The 18,856-nt window shown below is 60.9% G+C and overlaps 1 protein-coding gene across 3 annotated transcripts; it reads left to right on the top strand.

Moving 5' to 3' along the window:
- The first annotated feature begins 178 nt into the window (after window positions 1-178).
- CYTH1 (cytohesin 1) lies at window positions 179-17,802 on the top strand. Of its 3 annotated transcripts, XM_054393989.1 has the most exons (14): window positions 179-206; window positions 9,644-9,726; window positions 10,733-10,797; window positions 11,507-11,573; window positions 11,765-11,883; window positions 12,798-12,878; window positions 13,008-13,120; window positions 13,193-13,341; window positions 13,440-13,551; window positions 14,847-14,849; window positions 16,355-16,431; window positions 16,720-16,791; window positions 17,148-17,302; window positions 17,561-17,802. In XM_054393989.1, exons 1-14 carry the CDS (start codon window positions 179-181, stop codon window positions 17,637-17,639), a joined length of 1,203 nt encoding a protein of 400 aa, XP_054249964.1. In that variant the 3' UTR covers window positions 17,640-17,802. The 3 variants fall into 3 exon arrangements, with proteins under 3 accessions (XP_054249964.1, XP_054249961.1, XP_054249963.1); XM_054393986.1 differs by lacking the exon at window positions 14,847-14,849 and having other exon boundaries at window positions 185-206; XM_054393988.1 differs by lacking the exons at window positions 179-206; window positions 14,847-14,849 and adding an exon at window positions 7,066-7,090.
- Window positions 17,803-18,856: the final 1,054 nt, after the last annotated feature.

Genomic DNA, 18,856 nt, shown 5'->3' with positions numbered 1-18,856 from the left:
GCTCGGCTCGGCGCTGCTCCGTGCGGGACGGGGCGGGGGAGCAGGGCTGGGCACTGGGGGCGGGGCATACGCTCTGGAAGGCGTGGCCTGCACGGTCCCCGCCTACCTGCGTCACGTGCTGCCGCCCATGGTGGCTTCGCTGCCCTCGTCACGCGGGCGGGGCCGGAGCGGCGGCGGGATGATGATGGAGGAGGAGGGCAGCTACGGTCAGTGCGGGGCCGGGAGGGGCCCGGTGGGGATGGTGACGACTCGGGGGGAGCGTCTGGCACCGGGGTGGGCTTTGAGACTCCCTACCTGGGCTGGGCAGCCGCGGCGTGAAGGTGCCGGGGCGGGTCCCGCGCCTTACGGGCACGCTGCCGGCGGGGGCCTGGGCGGGCGCTCCCCGCTTGGGCGGAGGCGGCTCTCCCGGGCAGGCGGGAGTGTTTGAGGTGAGCCGCTCCCAGGGGCAAGACGGAGGCTGGCGGCTCCTGGGTGGGCTGGGGCTCGGCTTCGGCGGCGGTGGGACCCGTGCCCGCAGGTGACAGCGCAGCGGCGGCTCGGCCGGGCGGGGCCGCGGCCTTGGCGGCGAAGCGGGGTGGAGGAAGCTGACACCCGGTGCCCGCAGCCAGCGTGGGGAGAGCTGCCGGGGGTCGGTCCCTTCTGCAACCCACGAGCCTCGGCGCTCCCATTTCACCGGCGGTGCGGCCTCGTCCTTCCCGGGGTTCTGCCGCGGTGTTTGGCTACCACAGTGCCAGTGCTGCATGCGGTGTCCGTGCCGCTGGGTTCTGAGACCTGCTGCTTGCGGTGTCCGTGCTGCGAGGCTCTAGGACCTGCAGCCTGCAGTGACCGTGCTGTGAGGTTCTGGCATCTGCAGCCTGCAGTGACCGTGCTGTGAGGTTCTGGGACCTGCTGCCTGCAGTGACCGTGCTGTGAGGTTCTGGGACCTGCTGCCTGCAGTGACCGTGCTGTGAGGTTCTGGCACCTGCTGCCTGCAGTGTCCGTGCTGCCAGACCACAAACCTGCTACCTGCAGTGTCAGTGCTGAAAGGCTTTGAGACTTGATGCCTGCAGTGTTTGTGCTCTGGGACCTGCTGCTAGACTCAGGAACCTTGTTGTCAATGCTGCTAGGTTCTGGGACCTGCTGCCTTCAGCGTCAGTGCTGCAAGACCACAGACCTGCTGCCTGCAGTATTTATGCTGCCAGGCTGTGGGACCTGCTGCCTGCATGCATTCCCTCCACCACATAATCTTTGCATTCAGCTGCTGCCTCTCAGCACTGTCTGAGCTCAGGCTCCGCAGGTCTGCAGAGCAGATTGGTGTTGATGGCATCCACTAAATGTCTCTTGGACTGCTCCTGCTCGAGAATGTCTGTCTGGCACAGGAGCACTTGCTGTGCCCCTAGGGCCTGTTTCCAGGGTGGGCTGAGTGGGGTGAGGTGGCTCATGGACTGCATGTCCCCTCTTATACATGTGCAGATTACTTCCCTGCGTTCTTCCCTCCTCCCTGTCTACAGAGCATTTTTTTCCCAGTGCCCAGGAGCAGGCAGGAAGGTGCTGTCTGTGCCCTCACCCTCTGAGGCAGGTTCCTGTGGGTTGGCTGGTGGGTTTTCCATGAGCAAGGGAGAAATTTGCTAATGGGAAGGCTGGAGTCTGCCTGGGTGAGATCTGAAACCGAAGTCCTGATGGAGGAGCTGGTGACCCTTCTTCCCAGGAACCGAGGTCAGCTGGCTGCTGCCAGTGCCAGTGAAGAAGCTGCTGCTGGCAGTGCTGGTTCAGGAGCCAGCTTCCTGCCTGCTGCAGTTGTGCAGTGCAGCTGATCAAGAGGCTGCTGTTCCACCCCAAAAGTGACTGTGCTTGGTGGTAGGGAGTGGACCATGTGAGATAAGGTGCTAGCACCCAGCCCTACTGGTGTGTGGCCTGGCAAGGGCGTTGTCAGATGCAGCCCATTAGCAGGAGAGTGCTGCAGGGAATGATTCTGTGAGCGGCCTCTCACTGCTTCCCAGAATCGCCTGGATGTTGTCCTGGGTTGTCTGTTGGCATCAGAAATCACCTGCTTACCACACCATGAGGGCAAGATGCAAGGATGGGTGGTACAGCCACCTCCAAAGTGTTGCCTCTGTGGTAGCGACCTCACAATCTGAAGCTGCCCTGAAGCCCTCAAGCTCTGTTGGTTTTGCAGAGGATGGTTTGTGAGGCCTCAACATGGTAGAAACCCAATGGGGAGGCTCTTGCTGGTAGGATTGTGCTGACACCAGTGTGTGCCCCATGATACACAGCTCCTCTCCAGCCATCTGCCTCAGCACGGAGCAAATCCTGGGGTGAGCAGCTGGTAGCACAGATGCAGCTCCCCCACTCCTGCCAGGGCACAGGACTGCACTCCCACCCCTTTCCCAGCATCTCCCCACGGCCATACCAACCTGTCCCTAGACCGAGCGTGGCAGTGGGGGCCAAATGTCTCTGGATGGCAGAGTGATGGTGGTGCAGAACTGACCCAGCTGCTCCTGTTCCTCTGTGCTGCAGCACCGGTGAGCAGCCACAGGAGCATGATCCCATCTTGGCACCTTGTCCTGAGCTGTGCCCTGTCTTAGCTCAGACCCAGCCCTGTGGCGAGGGGCAGCGCTGGTAATCCTGCAGCACCCAAGGGATTACTGCTCACTCTGGCCTGGGGGATTAAGGGATTTCTCTAAGCAGGGTTGATGCAGCCTCTACAAAGCAGCTTGTGCCTGGGGGGCCTCACTCTCTAGGACAGGATGACTGGTACCAAGAGGTGGAGTAGGCTCTGTGAGGGGAACCCTCAAAGGAGGTGGGCTGTCAGGTCCCAGGTTGAGGGGTCTCCAACTCTCCTTGTTGACAGCCTGCAGAGCCCTGTTTTGCCAACAGGCTTTGGCCCTTGGTGTGGGCTCAGCTCATTCAGAGATGGCTCAGGACAGTGGTGTGCACCTCTGCACTGAGAGGACTGGTGCTGGGGGGAGCACTGCCAGGGAGCTGCTGGTGATGCACCAGCTCTTCCCTGGCATGTCGCTGAGGCAAGCTAGGGTAAGTGACTGGGCCCAGTTCTGGGAGAAGCTCTTCTGTAGAGCCCTGGGGCTCACACATTAAAAATATGGGGACAGTGCAGGGATGGCACCAGGCTCAGAGAGCAGACCCAGGGGCTGGGGCTCCAGCAGCACAGCACTGGGCAAGGGCAATTAGCTGGCTCCATTCCTGAGATGTTCAGAGAGCGGTAAGCCACAGTGCTGACGATTGGCAGTTACACATCAGGGATGGAGTGGAACTCATGTGTCCCCGAGTGGATGTTCCAGCCTGTCTGTGCAGCAGGTCCATCACAGCAGGGTTAGGGTCAGACAGTTCTGCTCTGGGCCTGGGAAAGGGGGATGCTGCTCCCCAGGGCTTTGCCTCCAGAGCCTAAAGCTGTGGTTAACATAAACCCAACATGTTTGTAAACACCCACCTTGCCCAGGCAGGGTGTGGGGATGGAGCTGGGCATCTGGGTTGCTCAACATGGGAGATGCTGCCTGGCCCCACTTCAGGCTGACTGGAGCACCCATGGGTGCCCTTGCCACACAAGGATTTGTCCAGATGCCAATCCAGGCCCTGGATGGGCACTTGCCACACAACATGTCCAGCTCAGGCCCTTTGTGCCCCTGGCTGCTCTCACCTGCCCTTTTGCCTCCTGGTGATGTGTTAACTACCACTTCAGTGCCTAGGAACAGGGAAGTGATGCCAAAACCAGAAAGTCACCAGAAGGTCGGTCATGTCAGCAGTGAGTGCCTGGCTGCCTTTTTTTCTTTGCCTTTGCTTCCATCTGTAGCCACATAGCTGCTGGGAGGCAGGGTCCCTTCCTGCCCTGCACCCTTCTGCCTGCCCGGCTCAGGTTTTTCCTAGCCCAGCAAGTCCCAGTGCTTGCTGGTGCAGGTGAGAGGAGCTACTGGCTCCTGGCAGCCAAGAGGCAGCAGCCAGGCTGTCCGCAGGACGCTGCCTCCTGCCCCAACAGGCTCTAGGGTTTCTTACTCACAGCCGTGCCCTGTGCTTGGGGATCATCCCTGCTTTGAGGGAGGAGCTGCTGGTCCGGTTTGGGTTCACTTGGCGCCTGTGGAGCTGGGGAATGCAGGTGCAGCAGGGCTGGAGGGAGGGAGGGCTGTGCCTTCTCCCTGCCTCCGCAGCTGGCCCCGAGGTCGGGATCCTGGGGCAGGGCCTCCTTGGTTCTTGCCACAGGACCCCCCTGCACCCTGTGACTGCAAAACAGCCAGAGGCACCTCCGTTGCTGCTGGAGCTCAGCTGTCCGTCTGGCATCGCCAGGGGCCTGGCACATGGTGCAGCCAGCTTGCCTGTGCACACCACGTGGGGCAGGCTGGGCCTGTTGGGGCTGTGCCAGGATTGGCGCCCAGGCCCTGCACCCCACGAGTGGGGGCCATGCAGCACCCCCCAGCTCCCCACGCCTTACCAGAGCCGCCTTGTCTCTTGGTGCACCTTCCTTTATGCAGAGCTGGTTGCTACGCGACCGCCGGCTCCTGATGCTTAATGCTCTAATACGGAGGGATAAAACCATTCTAAAAATACCCTGCTGCTGGCCCCCCATGGGGGCAAGGGGCTGCCGGGGGACAGGCAGCCTGGAATGGGGCTGGGGGGGGTGGGCACTGCTGGGGATTTCCCCAACTCCTTGTCCTCTAAGTGGCTTTAAGCCACCGTCCGGAGCATCTCCAGGAGCAGAGCGTCGGCAGCGAGCAGCAGGGATTGGCTGCGGCCGGCGCGTGGGCTCCTGCAGCTGCCACAACCCTGCTGGAGCTGCCTTCCCCGGCTCTAGCCGGAGCAGGGAGTCCTCCAGCTACCCTGCCTGCGCCTTACCCGCAGGCCCCAGCACCGGGGAGCCTGCTGCTCTGCCACACAGCACCTTGCCAGGCCTCTGCCTGCCCCTTCGGAGCTGGCAGTGTCCTGTGCAGGACCTCAGCAGCATGGGGACGGTCAGCGAGCTCTGTGCCTCCAGTTTCCAGGCCTTCCTCTGCCCCTCGGTGGCTGCCAAGGCAGGTAGGCTCTTCATGCCCTGCTCTCTGCTTGCTGCAGAGTCCCCGTCCCCCTGGCAGTTGTGGCAGTGCCCACAGCCCTGGCTCTGTATGGCTCCTGCTAACAGCGGCACGGAGAGTCCTCACCGTCTCGCTGCCTCCTTCCCCTGCATGCCACTGGCCTCTATAAGAGCTGAGCCTCAGCAAAACAACTGGGCACTGGGCTGCCTTGTGTGGCATTGCCCTGGAACTATACTGGGTGCCACGATGTCCTGGGCAAGCTTGGGAGCCACTGGCAGCAGCCACGAGGATGCTCGCAGCCCTGGTGTGACTGTGACAGGTCCTGCCCCAGCCCCTTGCCCTCCTGCTCCACTCTGCCCTGGGAAATGTGAGTGTTTGTCTGTCATTGATGCTGCTGCTGTCTGTGGGTTCCTGCCCAAGCATGGGACCAAGGGTGACTGCAGTGGGACACAGGTATGCCAGACCTCCTCTGGCTGGCCCCACCAGCAGCTGAGGCCAGGCAGCAGCAGACTCTGCTCCTCCTGAGGTCCAGTATGGTGAATGGTGCCAGCGAGGTTCCTGCTGGGCTGCTCTTCTGGCACTTTTACAGGGCTCAGTGCATGTGGACACGTCTGAGCTAGTGCCCCCCTGGCTGCATGGTGGGCTAGGGATCTGGTGTGGGGAACATGGGAACCTGGAGCCACTAGGGAGCAAGGCAGCAGCTGCAGATGTGGGTTCCCCAATGGGCTCTGGGCACAGGGAGTGGAGGTGACAGGTAGGGCTGTGCCAAAGCAGGATGTGGACTTCGGCCAGCTCTGGGCACTGGGTCTAGCCACCTGGGAGGGTCTTTCCTGGAGTTGCCTGTCCCCAAACCCTTCTCCTGACAGGCCTTGGCTGTCGGTAGGGAAGGATAGGGCTGACGCAACCCAGGATGCACACATGTCGCAGTGAAAACAGGATGTGGTGTGCTAAGATGGGTAGGAAGTTTCAGGGGGCCCCATGGCCCCCCCAGCCATGGGTCATGGCAGCAGCACCCCACAGCAGAGTCCAGTGACAGCTGCTGGCAGCACCCTGAGCTTGTCCCCATGGTCTGCCTAAATCTGGTGCCTTTACCCCTCTGTTGCAGCCCAGCATGGGCTGTGGGAGGCCTGGCTAGTACTGTGGAGCAGCTGTGGACCCAAGGACTACCATGAGGCTTCTGAAGCCCTTCCTCCCCTTGCTCTATAGCTGGAATTCTGGGTGCTATTTCTCCATCTGTGCTGCCAAGCAGGATTTAGCTGAGTCAAGGCAGCCAAGGCTCACACAGCCTCTCCAGGCAGCTGACAGTGGGATGAGAACGTGCTGGGGACAGGCATGGCCCTGCATCCCTCAGAGCCTGCTGCACAGTGATCCCCATATGGAGTTGTGGGATCCATACAGGCACCTCAGGGCAGGAGGCCAAGACAATGGAGAGCAACCTCCCATGGGGACCAGGATCATTCCTGACCCTGCTCCTGGTCCCAGCTCTGATCCTGTCTGACTGTGTGAGCCGTTGTGAAGCCTGCAGTAGGCACAACTCTCCTGGTCCTGGCTGGGGAACTGGCCCGGCTTCGTCCTTCACCTGCAACGGGAGGTCTGTCAGAGCTGGAGCTGGCCAGAAGTCAGCTGGGATGTGTGCTCCGGGTCGTGGAGAGGAGGCGATCCCAGCACTGCTGCAGTGAGCTCAAGACAAGCCGGGTCGAGTGTCCTGGTGGCTCCTCGTGGAGTGGAGGGCTGGGAGCCCAACACATCATATCCCCCAAGCCCAGGGCTGAGGGGCAGGAGCAAGACCCGGGCTGCCCCGTTTCTCCGCTCCGCCGGGAGCAGAGGAGTTAAGGCGGTGGTGGCCCCGGGCTCGTTGAGGCAGGAACAGGGTGTTGCTGGTGCTGGCTCCCGGCACGGCCGGGATGACGCCAAGGCAGCACCGGAGCTCATTGGCCCTACACAGGCCCTGACTCAGCCCAGGAAGCACCGGGGCAGGCAGGTATCCGCACCTCGAACAGCAGCACCTCTCCAGAGCTTCTGGCAGCGCAGGCACAGCCGAAGGAGCCGGGGGAGACGGCCTGCCAGGATGGTGCTGAGGGCGGAGGAAAGCGGTGAGCTTAGCCCAGGGATGTGGGAAAGCTGACGGGGCCAAGGCAAGGGGGAAGCTGGTGGGCGAGTCTGTGTTTGCCCCACTCCTGTGCCACCACCTCTGCCCACTTGTCTCAGGGCAGTGGGGTAGGAAGGAGCACAGGGGCTGAGCTTGGTCTTCAAGTGTCAGAAGAGGCTTTGCTTAGGCATGGTGGGAGAGGGGAATGTGCTGCTGCTGTGCCCCTCAGGGATCCTGGGGCCCAGGACAGAGATGAATCCTTCTGGTGCCCTTTGTTACACTCCTGCTACTAGCCTGCAGGGTGCTGGGGAGGGCAGCAGGAGCCATGGGGAGGCCCTGGGCCCCCTGCACTGGGTTATGTGCTGGTGGGGAGCAGGTGCTGGCACTGGGATGACCCGGTCTCATGGATCAATGTGCCCCAGTTCCTCACCAGTCTCCTGGGAGCCGTGCGGCTCGGCACTGCGGGGTGGGTGCTGAGCAGAACGCTGAGGAAGGGTTAACGCCCTCTTCCTTCCCCAGCAAACCTCCTGCGTCTGGGGTTTCTCTTCCTCTGGCTGCTGCTGACATGGCTGGGACGGTGTCACGAGTACTCAGCCTCTGCACAGGCAGGGAGGCACCTTCCTGGGCTTTAGTACAGCCCTGCTGCTCCCCTCTGCCCTGCAGCATCTTCTCCCTGGGCCTGTCCAGACCCCTGCTCACTCCCAGGTCAGCAGGGCAGGCAGCCAGCGCTCACTTGGCTGGCACCAGCAGTCCAGCCCTTGGCCAGCTAGCCTTGGGGCAGCAACCAGCTCGCTTCAGGGCAGGTCCAGCTCTGGCACTGAATTTCCCTCCCCTGCAGCCGCAGCTGGGCGGTAGGGTCCTGCTGCACACGTAGCAGCAGAGGGATTGAGAGGGTTTTGTGTCTGGCAAGAGGTGCAGGGCTCAGCCCTCCCACAGCACACCTGGGCTTGCTGGGTGCCCTGGGCAGGAGCTGAGCCCTGCGGGAGTGGCGCTGGATGGCTGAAAGGCACTGGGGTGCATCGATAAGGCAATCCTGCAGTGTTTCGAGTTGAAATTACTTTCAAGCCGGTGCTTTGAGCTAGACTGTCTGGTTCATACTTCCTGGTGTCAGAGACTGGAAACATTGGGCAGCGTCTAGAGGGAGGGTGTTGCAAGCTGAGGCTGCCTCCAACCTCGGCAGCAGGGGATTTTTTGCGAGGGAGGAAGCTCATCAGAAAGCCTGGGAGCAGAGCCTGGGAAATGCTGAGTCCAGAGATTCTGTTTGTGTGGTCGCCATCACCTCAGGGGTGCGTGCGGCTCCCACGGAGGAGGGGGAGGCTTGGGGAGAGATGATGTAGGGTTGAGGACGGTGCTGGTCCGAAGGTATGTGACATTCCTGGGCACTGGTACAGGGCAGGCAGCTGTGCTGGGGACACTCTGGGTGAGTCTGGGCTGGCAGCAGCGGTGGTGGCCTGGAGACCATGGCTGAGGCAGCACGCGGAGCCGTGGCAGCACTGGACAGCACTGACTGGGGAAGGAGGGATGGAAGGAGGGAAGTGGGGGCCTGTCCCCAGCATCCCAAGGAGCACCAAGCTGATAGGTGCTGCTGCCACCTTGCTTGGGGACAATGCTCTGGAGGAACAGGACATAGGTGTTCTTGCTGGCGACCTTGGTGCAGTGTGCAAGGGAGCTGTTGGAACCCGCTGGCAGAGTGGGAGGCACCATCAGGAGTGTTGCTGAAGGAGCAGGTGACCTTGGGGACGGGAGGGAACAGGAATGGGCTGCCCTGTTACTGCAGAGCAGGAGGTCATGCACTGGGGAGCACCAGGAATGTCCCAGGAGCTGTGGGGCTCAGGAGTGAGCAGGAGCGTGCGGTGGCTTGGGGCTTGAGCCTCAAGGATAGTGTTGGGGAGGGGGTGCCTGGCTCCCATAGGGTGACAGGGGGGTGGAGATGTCATGGTGTGCAGGCAAGGTTTGTCCAGAGGCTGCACCCATTCTGGGCTCTGGCTTGAAAGGTCAGATCCAATGCAGAGGGGGCTGCAAGGGCAGCCAGGAGGTGGTTTTCTCTGAGGCTGTTCTGGTGTGACAGAGCAACCCACAGGACTCCAGGTCCAAGTGGAGCCTGATGCTGTGGGGCACAGCAGAGCAACCCAGACTGAGACAGGCGCAGACAGTGGCCCAGCTGGGGTACAGCAGAGTTAAACAGGACTTGGTGGCACAGCAGAGCCAGGCTGGGGGAGCACCAGTCCTGGGCTATGCTAGCCCTCACTGCCCTCATTGCCCTCACTTCCCAGCTGCCATGGGCTGAATCAGCAGGAGTCAGCAGTGCCCCCGCTGCAGCCTCTGCCTGGCGGGGCGATGCCCAAGCCCTCACATTCCTGGCATGCCACGAGTGGCACTTGGCTGCTGCACAGGAATGAGAGCACTGCTCGCTGTTCTGGCTCCTCCAGACACCCAGCAGCCGCGTCCTAGCACCTGACAGGCCCAGGCTGCCGCCTAGGAGCAGAGGCTGTGCCCGAAGCCTGGCAGGGATGATTGCCATGGCCACGCGTGCTGACCTGACTGTGTCTCTGCTCAGTGCCCAGTGACCTGACGCCGGAGGAGTGCCAGGAGCTGGAGAACATCCGCCGCCGCAAGCAGGAGCTGCTGGCTGACATACAGGTGTGATGCTGAGGGCCACCCCCTGTGGCACAATCCCCCTGTCCCAGGCACTCAGGGCTGTCCCCTGGGTGGCAGGGGATAATCTCCCTGCCCGTGTCACCCTGTAGCCCCATCCAGAGTCTCTCACCCTCCTGGGAAAGGGGAACAAGGCCCAGATGAAGCAGGAGGAGAGGCTGCCCCTTCCTGGGCTGTCCATAGTGGCTGTGGGATTGGGGTGCATTGTTCTAGACTGCAGAGCCCAGGCAGGAGCAGAGCTGTGGGTTGGGTTTATACTCCCATGACCTTTAATTGCCAGCCTCTGGCTCTCTGTGGGACTCTAGTGGAGCTTCTGGGGCTGCTGGAACCGGAGGGTAGGGTGAGCTGGATCCATGCCACTGCCCTGCTGTCTGACAGCGCTGGACCAAGGAGAGGGTCCCAGCAGGGACCATAGACTTGGACTGGCAGCCAGTCCCCTGCAGAGCTCCAGCCTCTGTGCTTGTGCCATTCCTAGTGGCCTGGGGCATCAGATTCTTTGTGCCAGCCCCTCACTGGCACAGGCAAGGACTGTGTCTCTGGGTCACTGCCCTGGCAAGCGACTGCGAGGTCAGTGCTCATCTGGGACACTCGTCAGTCATGTCCCTGATTAAGGCAGCAGAGGCTAATCACTGCCGTATGCTGGGCATGATCTAAAGGGATTAGGAGGTAATTTTGTTACTCTCTGAATCTCTTCCTTCCTGCATGCTCGGAGCATGGCAATGCTCAGGGGGATTAGCAGCCGGGTGCATCCAGCCCCTTCTGCGAGTGCCCCTCGAGTTGGTTCAGTCCCTGGCAGTGCTTGGGATGGGAAAGAGAGAAGTGAGGGGAATTGCCCCAAGGCTGGCTTCTGGCTCCTGCCTCCTCCAGCCCAAGTCCATGGGAATGCCCTGCCTGCTCTTAGAAGTGGGAGGGAAGGTCAGGGCTGGGGGTCTGGAGGGTTTGAGGGAAGGGATGGAGGCACCTCCTGTCTCACTGTGCTCTCTCCCCTCAGCGGCTCAAAGATGAGATAGCAGAAGTGACGAATGAGATTGAGAACCTGGGGTCCACAGAGGAGAGGTGAGTGTTCTGCTGGCATGGCTGGGTGCTGGCTCACTCTCACCCTAGAGCAGCCCCATCCTGTGGGTGCTGGGGCTGGTGGCTTTCCCAGGCACACTGAATTCCCTGGAGCGGTAGCAGTATCCCAGTTTGAAGTGCTGCTCCAAAGGTCTGTTTTCCCAAGCCTCAGCCCCTCTGTCTGGCCACTGCAACTGTCAGACTTTGTTATTCTCAGCCGCTGCAGGCAGTGCCAGCCTGGGATTAGAGGGTCCCAGCAGTTGACAGGAGCTGAATCCCAGCATCATTTTCAATCACCCACTGGGGCATGAAGGCTGTCACCTCAGGATGGCCCCACAGGGGCCTGGGGGCTGCTCTCCCCAAGGCCCTGTTAAACCCAGCTTCCTCCAGCCTCCCCCCATGTGGAGTTCACCTGCTAGGATGCTGTACCCAGCAGTGTGGTGAGCCTGTGTATAGGGCAGCTCCTCTTTGCTCTGGGACCTGGCAGACTGAGAGCAGCTCTGTTCTGCTCTGCCACAAAGTGGGGCAGAGCCATGGAGCAGTGTCCCAGGTTTGCCCTGTTCAGGTTTGATGCAGGGGGCCTGGCCCAGGCTGAGTTGCTCAGCTCCCGTTCACTCCAGGCTGACTCCTCCCTGCAGTGCCCTGGCCAAGGGGGTGGGCAGGAGGCAGCAGGGTCCCTCCTGGGTGTTTAAAGCTACTTTGTGCCTTGCAGGAAAAACATGCAGAGGAACAAGCAAGTGGCCATGGGCAGGAAGAAGTTCAACATGGATCCAAAGAAGGTACAGTGAAATGGGGTGGGTGAGGAGCAGAGTGTTCACCAGCCTGTTTGGGCTGTGCTGGGCTGTGCCACCTCGTGGTCCAAGTGCCTGCTGGGGCAGGGCCAGCACCCAGGGCAGGGGCTGGGGAAGAATCAGGCAGGGTGGTGGAGTCAGCAGCAAGCCCCATAGCAGCACCTTTTGCACCACTCCAGGGCATCCAGTTCCTGATTGAAAATGACCTGCTGAAGAACACGTGTGAGGACATTGCCCAGTTCCTTTACAAGGGAGAGGGCCTCAACAAGACAGCCATTGGTGACTACCTGGGCGAGAGGTACGCTAGCCTCGGGGCAGCTTGGGGCTCCCAAGGGTGACCTAGGATTTCATCACCTGAGAGATGAGACACTGCAGCTCTTTGAGCTTGCAGGGTAGCTGAAGGGGGTGTGCTGGTTTGAGGCCAGACAGATCCTCTCTTGCCCCGAAAGGGACAAAAGAATGACACACACAAATGGATTGGAGAGTGATGGAGAGTTTAAATGGAAAAGCAATTGGTGAAACTACAGAAAACTACAAAGCGTAGTGGCAAAGAACATCCTAAAGCATACAGAGTCCCTTACACAATTCCCAGAGGCTTCCAATCCTTCCCTCCTCCCACCTGAGGGTATACCCAAACCCCGAGGGCTCTTTCTTCCCCCCTCCTGCTGCTAGGCAAGTCTCAGGCTGGCCAGGTCTGAGACTGCCCCCCCTCCATTCTCCTCCTGGCATTAGGCCTAGACAGGCCTAAGGGGCCTGAGATACTCCCCCACTGTTACCCAATAAGAGAGAGCATCTCCCATGGGGGCAGATAGGGAAGAAAGAGGAAGAGAATGACTCTGCAGATGGCTTTATAGGGCGCATGGGTAGAAATACGCTGTTTCCTGTGTCCACCCCTATTGGGTGGGCACCTGGGACACCAGAGACGTATCTCATGTAGCAGTGGCAGGGGGCACCCAGCCCAAACTGCCACAGGGGGGTACCCAGGGGCTGGGCACTGAGTGCCAGGGCCAGCTTGGAGCTGTTTGATTCATGACTGGCACTTTCGTGAGGCTGATATACGCATACCAGCCTAAGTCTCAACTTCTGGGGGTAGCTGCAGGATCACCCCACAAATAAGCCAAGTCTAGAGTGTGTCAGGGAGAGGTGGGGCCATTTGGCAGTCACAGGACTTGCTGATCATGCATCCCTCGTGCTCTGGCTCTGTTCCCACAGAGACGAGTTCAACATTCAAGTCCTGCATGCCTTCGTGGAGCTGCACGAGTTCACTGACCTCAACCTTGTGCAGGCCCTGCGGTGAGCAAAGGGGGCCAGGAGCTGAGCTGTGCCTCATCGTGGGGGACAGGCAGGGGGCTGGAGCGATGTGAGGGTGGCTGGAAGGTGCATGGAGCCCCCAGACCAGCACAAACATCTCCCTCTTTGCAGACAGTTCCTGTGGAGCTTCCGATTGCCTGGGGAAGCGCAGAAGATCGACCGGATGATGGAGGCCTTTGCCCAGCGGTACTGCCAGTGCAACCCTGGCGTCTTCCAGTCCACAGGTGAGCACCTGCCCCAGTCCCTCTCCCCAACCCTTTCTACCCTGCAGCTGACTGTCCCCTCTACCCCTGCAGACACCTGCTATGTGCTCTCCTTCGCCATCATCATGCTGAACACCAGCCTGCACAACCCCAACGTCAAGGACAAACCCACGGCGGAGCGCTTCATCGCCATGAACCGTGGCATCAACGATGGGGGGGACCTGCCCGAGGAGCTGCTCCGGGTGAGGGACAGGGCATGGCTGGGCTGAGGCTGGGCTGCAGAGCTGGCCCATCGTAGGGCTCCTGAGCAGAGCTGAGTTGACACTGTATTTTGTACCAGAATCTCTACGAGAGCATCAAGAATGAACCCTTCAAAATCCCTGAGGATGATGGCAATGACCTTACCCACACCTTCTTCAACCCCGACCGGGAGGGCTGGCTCCTGAAGCTCGGTGAGTGCTGGCAGCTGGACAGGTGTGGCCTGGGAAGGAGCATGGGTGTGATGCCCTTGGGCTGCATGCACCTTGCCAGCTGGCCTGGCTCCCCACAGCCTGGCCCTGTGGAGGGGTGAGAGGCTGGAAATGAGGGCACAGCCCCATGGGGAAGTAGATCCAGCAGCCCTCTGTTTTTCCTGGGCTGCTCAGCAGGAGCACTTGCCACAGGTGAGGCCCTATGGGGCAGCATCCCAGGGGATTCTGCCTCTAGGCTGGGCAAGCCCTGGAGCGCAGGGCTGGTACCAGGGTCTGGTGTTGGAGCACAGAGACCACGAGGCCCTTCTCATGACTGAGTCACAGCAGGGTCCTGTTGGAGCAGGCCCCTGGGAGCGAGTGGTGAGCTGCCCCAGGCTGCGTGTGTCCCCCCTCTCCATGCCACAGACCAGTCCCTGCCTCACCTTCCCACAGCATTATCACCTTTGCATCCCAGCTCCACATGCAGGCAGCATGCATGGCATCCCCGCGGCCCTGCTCCACAGCCCAGCTGGCAACGCCAGCCTGCTCCACGCCCTGGCTCCTGTGGCTTCTCCTCTTGGCAGCTCTGGGGAACCCTCTCCCTGGGTTAAGCAAGGCCTAGGTGTTGGCAGGAGTGGGGTCTGTCGTGGGCCTTTCCTTGGGGCTCTCACCAGGGACACCGATTTCTGCCTTATTGCCACCCCCTGAGGATGGGAGAGGAGCATTACCCCAACACTGTGACCTGACCAGTGCAGAGTCCAGCCCTGGGGCTGAGCAAGGGCCATCTGCTTTCCAGCTCTGGGCTTGAGATACCCAGGGGAAGCCTCATAACTGCCTCTCCCATCCCTCAGCAAGCCCAGCACCTTGCTGGCAAAGTCCTTGTGCACAGCAGGTTGGTATCCACCATGGCTGGGGCTGCTGACCGCTGAAGGAGGCAGAGAGGCAGCAGAGCAGCCATGGGTTCCACTTGTAGGTCAGGGAGGTGCCTCAGAGAGGCCATGGGGCAGGGGAAGCTAGGGTGTGCACCCACACAAGTCCAGGAGATCTGTCTCACAGAGCCACAGTGAGCCAGGGCAGGTTGGCCCCCACGGCAGTGCCCCTGGTACGGCCCCTTCACAGCTTCCCTGCTGCAGCCCCACTGACCCACGCGGGCCGAGGGAGGTTCTTTGGGGTTTCCTCTTTTTATTTTTTTTCCTTTTTATTTTTTTTCTCCTTTTTTTTTTTTTTAATTTTCTTTTCTCCCTCATTTGTATGTTTCCATGATTTTGGCTCTTCCTTTCCTTGCCCCCCAACTCCAGGAGGTACGTACCCCTCTCCCTGCTCTGCTCACTGCCGCTGGGGCTTTGTTTCCTTTTCGTTTTTAATTGCCGGTGATTAGTCTCATCGCTGCTGCTGCTAACCACCCGCACCGCCTCGGGGACCTCGCCTGCTGAGGGGACAGCCCCACCTCTGCCGCCACCGAGGCAGGGAAGCAGGGTACCTGCCCTGCCAGTGCCAAACACTCCCCGAGGTCTCCTGGCCCGCTCCGTTGCTGTGGTGCACCCGACAGCCCCGGGATAGATGGGGCTGCAGCCATGGCCGCTCCCTGCCCCAGTCCCTGCTTTGCTGTGTCTGCAGGCAGCTCGGCCTGGCCGGGATGGGTCTTTGCCTCTTGTGCCACAAGGGATGGGGATGGCTTTGGGGTGTCCTCAGGAAGGGCCCCAGCCCGTAGCTGGGGAGACTGGGGGCACAAAGAGCGTGGAGCTAGAAGTGAGCAGGCAGGAGCCATCTGCACTGTGCTGTTTCTCTGTGTCATGCTACAGGCTTGCAGCAGTTTCCATGCTGAGTGCTGTCACTGCCCTGGCTCCAATGCCCGCAGCTGCTGGGTGCCAGGGGTGTTGGTGCTCCCTCCAGGTTTGCACTGGCCCTCAATCCTATATGGCTCCACAGGCCCTGCCTGACTGCACAGAGCCCGGCACCCCTGCAGGCCCAAACCCCAGCTCCTGCCCTTCCCTGTGCCACAGGACCTTGCCTTGGCACTCCAGCACATGGCCTCTTCCCATCCATAAGCCCTGGGAGAGGAGGTGGCCCTAGGGAGGTGCAGTGGCGGGAGGGAGTCAAGCCACAGGTTTTGGGTTGGGCTTGGCAGGAGGGAGGCAGAGGGATGGTTTCCAGGAAGTGCTCACCCTAGCCTGGCTCTGGTGCAGGGGACTGGGGTGGGCAGCTGGGGTGGGGGGGGCACGGAGCCTTCCTGGGCAAGCTGAGGGGCATGAGCACAGCCCCCAGCCTACATGGTCCATGCCAGACTTAGGCAGCATGGCCTGGTGGGTGCCTGTCTGGCACTGTTGTGTGGCCAGGGCACACTGGCATGGTGAGGGGGAGGCTGGCCCAGGGCTGAGTGTTCCCTGAGCCTCAGGAGCAGCATCTCCCTCTGCAGTGGCTGTTGTGAAGCTCCTTCTGACCAAACCTCCCCAGCACGAGCCCTGGTGCTGGGCTGCTGTCCTGCTGTGGCACTGGGCTGCACTGGCTGGGATGCCATGGGACCCCCTGAGAGCTGCCTGGCTGCAGCATCCTCTGGCCGTGCCGAGTCAGCATTTTGGGTGGGCTCAGCACCCTCATCACCCTCCACCTCCATCCTCATCCATCTGCTTTCCGCTCCTGCTCGTGCCCCACCCGGCGTGGTGTGTGCTGCCTGGCTCTGCTTGCGCCCCGGTGCTTGGCTGTGTGTCTGCCTGGGCTCCAGCTCTGCCCTAGCTGCTCCGTGTGCCACGTGCCCCGGCCCACAGCATGCCAGGGCTGCCCCCAACCTGCCCCTCTCTGCTCTCAGGAGGCAGGGTGAAGACGTGGAAGCGTCGCTGGTTCATTCTGACAGACAACTGCCTTTACTACTTTGAGTACACAACGGTCAGTGGCCTTCACTCGGGATGTGTTGAGCTGGGGTGGGAAAGGGCACCAGATCCAGCCTGTGTGGCACCAGTAGGGCACAGCCTCCCAGTGTGGGGCTGCCCCGCTGCCTCCTGGGGTGCTGGTGACAGTCAGAGTTCAGGGTGCAGCCACAGGGCTAAGCAGCACCAAGTGCCTGTGCAGCAGGGTGGTGGGGAGGGGGCAGGTTGGCAGCATCCAGCCTTGCCTGGGGCACACAGGTGACGTTTGGTAGGATCTGTGGCTAAAGCCTCTACTTGGTCCCACTAGGATAAAGAGCCCCGTGGTATCATCCCTCTGGAGAACCTGAGCATCCGTGAGGTGGAGGACTCAAAGAAGCCTGTGAGTGCCATGGCAGGGTCCTCTGGGCCTGGAGGAGCAGCTCTGGTGCTCTGATTGGGGCAGGGAAACCCAGGAGGTGCTGCAGCCCCCAAGGGATGTGCCTTGGAGGACCCTGCAGCTGTCACTGCCTCCACACATCACAGCAGCTGGGTGCACAGCCAGGCGTGGACACTGCAATGTCACAGAACACATCTGGGGTTGTGGGGTGATGGTTCCAGTGTGTCTATCCCTCTGCTGCATTGGGGGTGGCTGTGCCAGGGAAGTGCCTGCAGACCCAGTGCTCTGCCCCATTCCTCCCAACCCAGGATCCCCCTTTGGGAATGGGGGCTACCTCTGAACCATCTTCTCTCTCCCAGAACTGCTTTGAGCTCTACATCCCTGACAACAAGGACCAGGTGATCAAGGCCTGCAAGACAGAGGCAGATGGGCGTGTGGTGGAGGGCAACCACACTGTGTACCGCATCTCCGCCCCCACCCCCGAGGAGAAGGAAGAGTGGATCAAATGCATCAAGTGAGTGCCTGGAGTGGATGGCACAGGGAGTGGATGGCAAGGTGCTGGGCAGGGGTATGGCACTGGGCAGGGGCACAGCAGGGACCTGACGGGGTGGGGGGCAGTTCTTCCTGTTGCACCCTGAAAGGATAGAAGGGAAGAGGCTTTCCCTGGGGCACAAAGGGACCTGCCCAACACTCTGCCAGGCAGGACAAACCCAACCCTGCAGCAGTTCTCACCAGGCTGTGTAGATAACCAGAACCTTGTTGTCCCTGCCAGGGCAGCCATCAGCCGAGACCCTTTCTACGAGATGCTGGCTGCCAGGAAGAAGAAGGTCTCCTCCACCAAGAGACACTAGCAGCCTTTGCTGGCCCTGCGAGGCAGGCATGCCCCTGGCAGCCGGAGCCTCTCCGCTTCCTGGAGGGCTGCGAGGCTGGGGCCACACTGCAGCCTGGGCCCAGGACCCAGCTTCAGCTTCGCAGTTTCTTTACCACGGGCAGAAGGAGCAAGCACAGGTGTCTTGGTGACTCTGGCTCTACCATCATGGCCTCATCCCCAGGACAGAGTCTTCACAGGCTGGAGCTGGGACATGGACAGCCCTGTGCACACGGAGCCCCATCCTGCCCCAGGCTCAGCTGCAGGAAGGGGAGCACCTTTTGTCTGTACCATCCTTCCTTCCTCCTCTGCCAGATGGGCACCACAGGCATCCTCCCTGCTTCTGAGCCCCCCAACATGCATGTGGCTGCTCATGCTGCTGGGTCCCCCCCACACCAGCACCCTTGTCCTGAAGCACTTGGAGTGTCCCATCAGGAAGGGGATGGCTGGTGGTTAGCAGTTGGTGGTTTTGGGCTGCTGAATTTGCCAGGCTGAAGGTAGGCAGCCCTAGGGTTGCTGAGGGGGCCTGCTGAGACATGACTCCTGGCTCTCGTTGTAGCGGGCCTATGTCTGTCCTGGGCTTCCCCACGCTGCTGCCTTGAACCCTCCCAGCTGTCCCCTGCACCAGGGATGGTCCCCACAGTGCAGGGAGGGGCTGAGGGCCAGGGAGTTGTCGCTGTCCCAGCATACAGATGCCATACAGGGCACAAAAATGTCCTTACCTATCTGGGGTGCCAGAGCTCAGATGAGGACCCTGGTGTGGCAGCACCAGATGGCACTGCCCCAGCAAGTCCTTGCAGCAGGATCCCTTTGATGAGAGGCAAGATAAGTCATGCCAGGGTGGCCATCGTCTCCTTGAGCATGAGCCCTCCCTCTGGAGCAGATGGTAGGACATGCTTGGAGCCTGTGCCAGGGATGCTGCTTGTGGGGGAGGAAGGGGTCCGGCTGGGCTGGGGGCTGCAGGCCCCCTGCCTCTGCCTTGCAAACACCTGTGTCTTGTCCTGTTCCCTGGCCACCACGCACGGTCTGGAGAGAGGCACCTGGATCAGTATTAGTCTATTTATCAGAGGTGTAAATACTCCTGTATAGTTTTCTCCTTTTAGATTATTTTGTATGTGGGGTTGTTCTGTGCAGAGGCCTCTCTGGAGGGTGGGGGTTGGGGAGGTGGCAGGATTTTTTATTCTAACTTTGTTTTGTTGT

The sequence above is a fragment of the Indicator indicator genome, chromosome 29 (assembly GCF_027791375.1).
Source record: "Indicator indicator isolate 239-I01 chromosome 29, UM_Iind_1.1, whole genome shotgun sequence".
NCBI classification, from domain to species: Eukaryota; Metazoa; Chordata; class Aves; order Piciformes; family Indicatoridae; genus Indicator; species Indicator indicator.
The sequence above is the reverse complement of the archived record's forward strand: the minus strand, read 5'-3'. Positions and strand labels throughout refer to the sequence as shown.

What these genes read in the sequence shown, in the direction of transcription:
- CYTH1 (XM_054393989.1), top strand. Translation starts at nt 179, where the DNA reads ATGATGATGGAGGAGGAGGGCAGCTACG. An exon ending in TGCCCGAGGAGCTGCTCCGG is followed by an intron (nt 13,342 to 13,439) that starts GTGAGGGACAGG and finishes ATTTTGTACCAG; the next exon opens with AATCTCTACGAGAGCATCAA. An exon ending in TGGAGGACTCAAAGAAGCCT is followed by an intron (nt 16,792 to 17,147) that starts GTGAGTGCCATG and finishes TCTCTCTCCCAG; the next exon opens with AACTGCTTTGAGCTCTACAT.